Genomic DNA, 7,678 nt, shown 5'->3' on the forward strand with positions numbered 1-7,678 from the left:
GAGGACGCATGTTGTAATATGGTCGAAACAAAAGCGTAAGACGCGATAGGCCTGCCATCCCAAAAAAAAAAAAAAAAACTATAATCTAATCTGTGTATGCGCAGTAACTTTTAGTGGATTTATAGGCTTCTCGCGTGGGAAATGGAGAAGAAAAGGTGGGATTGCACTGCTCTCCCCAAGGGCTGGAACATGGAAGAAGTGACCAGAAAGTCGGGTTTGTCAGCTGGAAAAAGCGATGTCTATTATTTTAGGTACTAAACGAACGGGGGCTTGCAAAACTTACAGGTGCACAAGACACCGAATTTGCGGACGGAAACAGACAGGGTTGTGATAAGGGGAGGAGGGGGGTATAAAGTTTGGGACCGGGAGGGGAGGAGGGTCTATTTGTTGCCGCGTTACAAGGCCAGCCAGGCCAGATCCGCTCTCAAGTGTCGAGATAAGGACGCGTCTGTCCAACCGTGCGGGCTAGCAGTAGCAGCAGAGGCCCTTTCGATGAATCTAACTCGGTGTAATACTCTTTATTTCCCCCATTGAAGTGAATCAACAACGCCAGATTTGTTTTCATTTAGCAGAGGAGACGAGCAGGATGAGGAACAGAGGCAAGAGAGGGGGGAGGCGGGTCGGTTGTATAGTCTGTGGTAGGATAACCGTCCACTCATACTGCTGTTAACTGTGCTGTGTGATGTAAGAGACATTTGCATGAGTTACTAGCACGTATCCACCCACAGTTGTTCATTTTATTTTGTTTTTTTGGTCATCGCTCAGGCTTATAATGGTGTTGCTCCCACAAGTGGAGCTACAATGTTTCCATTCTGAAACAAAGTGTTAGTTCTGCCTTGTTTACATTTGTGCTCACTGGTTCTTAGAGGTTAATTTGTAAATGCTGTGTAAACAATGTTGTTTTAAATATTTATATTTTGTCATATCTGCTATTTACACTCAATTGTGTGCAGCTGTTAATAGATGACAAGGGTTAGGTGGTCATCCGAGATCGCATCCATTTCACGAAGTAATGTGGTTTTCAGAGTCATTGCCCATTTGAATGTGCTCTGCTCTCTGTCTGCATTGGACTTGTTGCATGTTGTGATACTCGTCTGTAACTTTTCTGTGTGTTTTGTGTTTTTGAAGCTTTTTGTTTCTCTGCTGTCGTCTCTTGTTGTTGTTGTTTTCCCCCGTCTTGACAACTTTTCTGTTTTTTGTTGTTGTAAGAGATGATGTGAGTAGAGTGGTTTCTTATCTCTCTTCCTCCCCACCAGTCCATCTGGGAAGAAGTTTCGGAGCAAGCCTCAGCTGGCCCGTTACCTTGGTAACCAGATGGACCTCAGCTCCTTCGATTTCCGCACGGGGAAGATGCTGATGAGCAAGCTGAGCAAGAACCGCCAGCGACTGCGCTATGATAACAACAACCAGAATAAGGTGAGACGCCCGGACACTGACGAACACAACTAGGGGTGACCTGGACACAAGTGTAGCAGCATGAAGCGTTAAGAGATGGATGCGAGTGAAACGCCCGCACATAAACATGCAGACTAGAGGCACAGAGTTTATTTATTAAGCAACATTTTGTACGACAGGCGTAGACTCAATATGCTTGAAGATAAATAAAAAACATGCAAAGATCATACAAAAACCCGATAAGAACATATTTAACCGGAAAGCATTTCATATATATATATATATATATATATATATATATATATATATATATATATATATATATATATATATATATATATATATATGAAATGCTTTCCGGTTAAATATGTTCTTATCGGGTTTTTGTATGATCTTTGCATGTTTTTTATTTCATATATATATATATATATATATATATATATATATATATATATATATATATATATATATATATATATATATATATGAAATGCTTTCCGGTTAAATATGTTCTTATCGGGTTTTTGTATGATCTTTGCATGTTTTTTATTTATCTTCAAGCATATTGAGTCTATATTGCTGTAAACTATATTGAGTCTAAGCATATTGAGTATATATATATATATATATATATATATATATATATATATATATATATATATATATATATATATATATATACGATGAAAACATACAAGAAAAGATGGTATTATGAGGAAAGGGGAATACGATACGTTATTATTAAACCGGGACTAATAATACTGACTATAAAATTCACACTTTAAACCAAACTAAATGTATGTATAGGGAGAAGACAACGGGATCGGTCAGTGAGTGTATTCAGCGGTCATGTCAATGATATATAATGGAGCTACGCCATTTATAGATATAATATCAAAAAAAACTATTTTTTTAATTGAAATATGTGAGTTTGGTTTCTTATATTACTTGTCGAGCTTTCACTAGTATCCACATAACATTTACATATTTATTTATGTTTGCATCTGGCCATGTAGGTTAGATGAGACAAAATCTTCTCAACTGATGTTTTATTTTAACCAATTCAGAGCTGGAGAGAGACTGCAGGAGCAGGTTTATAAAATAGTTAGCATTAAACTGTCTGTTTCCATTTTGTTGTTGTTGTAGTAATCACTTATTCTTATGGACCTGGAGGCTCCGATGCATTAACTGGTTAGAGCACTGGCAGAAGCCTCTAAAAGTCCTCCTGCGTTGTTGTGGAACAACCCGTCATATTCTGTCTCTTTGCTTTTTAAACATTCCCCCGGCCGCTCATCCTCCCTCTGTTTTGATATTTTGAAGGGCAAACCCGACTTGAACACGTCGCTCCCAGTCCGACAGACGGCCTCCATCTTTAAGCAGCCTGTGACCAAGGTTACCAACCACCCAAACAACAAAGTGAAGACGGATCCTCAGAAAGCTGTCGACCAGCCCAGACAGGTGAGCGGCCGCCGCCTGTTAACTGTCACCATCATCCAACTGTCACCATCACCATAAGACTTGAATTTTAATATGTTGATGGTGTAGGTGTAGTTTGCTGTACTGGAAGCAGCAGATTGTTTTAATTTATATTCAAAACTGCCTACAGTTGATATTACTCTTTTTCTTCTTTTTTAACAGCTTTTTTGGGAGAAGAAGCTCGGTGGTCTCAATGCGTATGACATTGCAGAGGAGCTGGTGAAAACAATGGAACTACCTAAAGGCCTGCAGGGTAATATACACTTTACTGACGATTGTTATCGGTCGATATTCAGTCAAAATATGCGACCGGGATATCCGCTTTCTGTTCGCCGATCCCTGATAATGTTACACTGTGAACGACAAATCTGTGTTGAAATTAAGAGGAGAGTTATTAACGGTGGCAGCACCGCTGGCATTCAATTACATCATGATGCGTTCAGGCTCTGTTCAGTCAATATTACTATTGGGCGGAGGTAGATTATAACTTTGTCCTGGTGTGTTCACTTGTAATCCCGTAAAATGTAGCTTTGACTTAAATAAACATAGTTGGTTGAAGAAGATGTTTTCACAACAACATAAATTGATAGTCGAGAGGGAATTATAATCAGCTACACCATTAACACTATTACTGACAAGATTTGTTTAAACAATAAAAATACCCTCATTTATTTCTTACTCATTTGAATTGTGTGTTTTTATGAAGGAAAAAAAACACTATAGATGACGACAACAAAGTAAAAGGATAACATTTCATATTTGTGATGTTCACACTGACTTCAGAGTGGTTGAAGGATTTTTGGGATGATGGTGGAAATTAAAAAAAAAAAAAAAAATTGTGTGTAAGATATAACTAATCCTCAGGAGGGTTACAGCTGTGAAGGTCCTTCAAAATGTCTTTTTAACCATGCGTTTGGTCCTTCAGGTGTTGGTCCAGGATGCACAGACAAGACCCTCCTGTCGGCTATCGCGAGCGCTCTGCACACCAGCGCTGCTCCCATCACCGGACAACTGTCTGCCGCTGTGGAGAAGAACCCGGGAGTCTGGCTCAACACTACGCAGCCGCTGTGCAAGGCCTTCATAGTCACCGACGAGGACATCAGGTGGGCGGTCACAGAGCACATCCACACATGGATCACTTGTTGTCTTCTTTTACAGGGTTAGATCCTGATAATGAATCGCTGAAGCCAATATCTAGTGAGATCCAACATGCTGTTCCTGTTTGTTGGTTGAACTTTTTGCCTTTCTGGCTTTGAGCAAAATGTATCGGCATGTGTGGCAATTGAAAATGTTGATCTCCTTCAGTGTGTTTTTAAAAATAAGAAATAACTACTCAGCCAGTGTGATAAATGGCATATGTTATACGATTTACCAGTTCATGAAATATTGCCTTCCATTTTAAATGCTGATGCACAATAACGTCTATAAAAAAAGCAGAGTCATAAAGACATACTGGAGAAATCTTCCAAATTTGGAATTGACCTTGAAGATTTCTGTCATTCTTTTTTTGTCGTTTTTGATTTTCCCCCGAAGTGGGTCGAGTCTGTTGAGCAGTCCCTCACAAGTGACCCTGCTCTTTGTCAAAACACACCATCTGTCCTGTGCTGATTCAGGGGCTGTTGCAGGCAGCTGCAACTGCCAACTGTAACCGCTTCCTGTTGTGTTTGTGTGTAGGAAACAGGAGGAGCTGGTGTACAGTGTGAGGAAAAGGCTGGAGGAGGCCCTGATGGCTGATATGTTGGCTCACGTCGAGGAGGCCTCCAGCGAGGGAGAGGCTCTGAAGGAGGACGGCGACAGCAGTGAAGACATGGAGAGTGTATAACACAGGTTGGTAAAGGGGCAGTTTAGGCTTTTGAGCAAATTGTATAGACAATAGACAATGTATGACCTTCCATCCCACCTGTGGCTCACACAGAAAACAAAGCAACTCATGAATTTAAAGTTGTTTTAAAGACAATTTACAAACATTCCTAGTTTGCTGTATCTTAAAGTGTGCCTCTGAGCTCCTTGTAGTAAGCTTTAGTTAATAGGTAGTGACGCCGATGTCCAATAACATTATACCGTGTTAATGAAACTATTACTACAATGAAATAATTGCATCATAAACACATTTATTGTTAGATCACAAGACATTTATGATCATTTACCCATTATCATTTATAAACCTTTTAATCGTCTTTTTTTGTTCCTTTATTAGGATTTAATACATACTTTATTATGCATTTACTCAGTTACCAATGGTTTCTCCACCTACTGAAGTTAAATAAGGAGCCATGTCTTATTTAGGCAAGGAAAATTGTAGGTTATTATAGACTAGGTATATTATAATTGCACTATTTATTTAGTTGTTGACAAGTTTAGTGATATTTTGTCACATCAGAATGTCTGACTGCCATTTCCGTAAAAATATAAATGGCACAAAGTGTGTTTTTGGGCTTCACTGCTAAAGCCTTGTAATTATATGCAATTCTTTATTCCCCGTTTCTCAACCGTGACAATATAAGTGCTTAATCCAGATGGGGCAGCTGCTAAAATTGTAGTTTTATTAATATTAGTAAATAAAACACACATTATTACGCATATTCTGTTGCTGCAAAAAGCATAGTTAAAACTTTAACAGTTAAACAGCTTTAATATACATATTGTATGTTATTGTATATACATAATACAAGTGAGTTGATCTGTTTGTGATGATTGTAAAGAATTATAATGAACACTAAAAAAATAATGAAAGCTTTTATTAAAGTTCTTAAGCAGTCTATAAACTCTTAACAAGTTTCATATAATAAGTGCTTAACAATAAACATGTTTATAATGCTTGTATTAACACTTGTTCATTAACATTGTGTTTATAAAGACTATCTTATAAGGATGAACAAGGGCCTTATCACCTATTAATTAAAGCTTATTACAATGACCTTAATATGGAGCCGAGTTGGGTACTTAGTGCATGAATTATTAGATGCAACCTAGCTATCCAAAGAGTGTTTCTTCTAATTGCCAATCCTCTCCTCTTGTAGGGATTTGTTCAACGCCTGCGCACACACACAAACACACACACACACACACACACACACACACACACACGACCAAGAACTAGGAGCCATACAGCAGTCCTGTCCTGATGAACTGTCCCTGTGTATCTGCGTCCAACCTAAACCGTAACCCAACTCCCACCAGTCCCGTACAGAACGGTCTTCCCCTCACTTGACCCCAAACTGTTGGGAGTCTCAAACGCGTCTCTTCATCATCGTCTCCACTGGATTGGGACTCCTCGACTTCAACAGCATCTAAATTAAAGCTCGGTAGATTTTTGACTCAGAAATTTTAAAAATTCCCCTTGAACTTTCAAATATTGAAAATAACTTATCTACAGTGTGTCCAAATTGGTGTTTGATGAAAAGCGTGTTTTTTTTTTTTTTTACTGAAAAGCTTTGAATGGGTTTGTATTTTCGTCAAATCCAAACATTTTATGTCGTCAAAAAGTTGAACTGGGTGCTTTTTTTTTTCTTTTCTTTTTTTGGGCAAATTGGAAATGAATGCTTTGTATTTTAGGCACGTCTGTTTCTTGAATTTTATGATGCACTACACAAGTTGTCTGACACAAAACACCGTCTTTTCTAATGTAACCAGTTGAGATGGGCTAATTTAAATCGGCATCGGTGCCAACCTGCAGGCCGGCTGACGATGCAGATGGTGTAGTTTGACTCCCGTGTTCATCCATTGGAGGGGACGGGCACGTTTTTTTTATTGTTGTAAATTCAAGGAAATATTGTGCTTCATGACCGCTGTGTCACCCTGTGAGTCGTGTTCAGTATTGACCAAAGAGGAGACATGTCATTTTGAAGAGGGTTGTCTGACGTGCGTGTAATTACAGTCTGCTTGGTGTTCTACGGTAAGCGACTATATTGGCTCTGCTGTTGGGGCAACTAAACATGAGGAAAGTAAAAAAGTATGCGTTGGTAGGGCTGGACGATGTGGAGAAAATTAAATATCATATATTTTTTGGATGAACGATATTGTAGGGTTGACCCATGGTGCTTTTACAAAATATTTAAACAATGGGCTTTTTCATAAATAATAATAATCATGTGGATATAATGACTAAGTGGGTAAAGGCAAATAATAGAACCGCTACAACGTCTGGAAATTCAAAAAAATTCACACATTTACTGTAACACAGCCTTTAAAACCAGGAAAAGACAACACTTATACTATATTACAATAAATCAAATCTAAGACGATATCTAGTCTTCTGCCATGTCAATAGTGGCCAGCTGTGTGGGCTGAGCACAATGGGAAAGAAATGGCTCGAAACCTCTTTCTGTTGTCAAAGTATTCGGTTTAAACTCTTCTCGTCGTTTTAGGTGCTTACTGATGTTGTGAATAACTGCCGTTTAGGCTTTTTTCCGATCAGTTTCAATCCACGGTTTTTGTTGTTGTCTTTTTTAATGTGTCAATGTCACACCACACAAGCTGCCTCCTCCTAAACCCACGCACAAAATTGGTGGCACCGCAAATTACAGTTTAGATGTCATTATCATCTGAGGAATAATGCTTTTGTATTTTTTATCCCTGTCTGTCAAAGTGTGATTGTGAATAATGTACCCAGCTATAAAATCATGAAAATCCCGTCTCAATATCAGCAGGCTGATTGCTGAAATGAATTTGATTGTATTAAATATTAAAATGAATCGATATGTCATAAACTCTGCTGCTGGTGTGTCTCTTTTTTTTGTCTTTTTAAAACTACTTAAAATACTCTGGTTAAACCTGTGTCCTTTGTTTATGTGTTATTCCCACTCTG

The 7,678-nt window shown here is 38.5% G+C and overlaps 1 protein-coding gene across 2 annotated transcripts; it reads left to right on the plus strand.

Annotated features, from left to right (window-relative positions):
* On the plus strand, positions 1 to 7,590 carry mbd3b (methyl-CpG binding domain protein 3b). 2 transcript variants are annotated; one of them, XM_079220913.1, is made up of 8 exons: positions 27 to 35; positions 126 to 251; positions 1,257 to 1,416; positions 2,716 to 2,853; positions 3,034 to 3,124; positions 3,797 to 3,974; positions 4,546 to 4,698; positions 5,892 to 7,590. In XM_079220913.1, the coding sequence occupies exons 2-7, from the start codon at positions 142 to 144 to the stop codon at positions 4,691 to 4,693; spliced, it is 825 nt and encodes a 274-aa protein (XP_079077039.1). In that variant the 5' UTR covers positions 27 to 35; positions 126 to 141; the 3' UTR covers positions 4,694 to 4,698; positions 5,892 to 7,590. The 2 variants fall into 2 exon arrangements, with proteins under 2 accessions (XP_079077040.1, XP_079077039.1); XM_079220914.1 differs by having other exon boundaries at positions 1 to 155.
* Positions 7,591 to 7,678: the final 88 nt, after the last annotated feature.

Source organism: Taurulus bubalis (genome assembly GCF_910589615.1).
Source record: "Taurulus bubalis genome assembly, chromosome: 7".
NCBI classification, from domain to species: Eukaryota; Metazoa; Chordata; class Actinopteri; order Perciformes; family Cottidae; genus Taurulus; species Taurulus bubalis.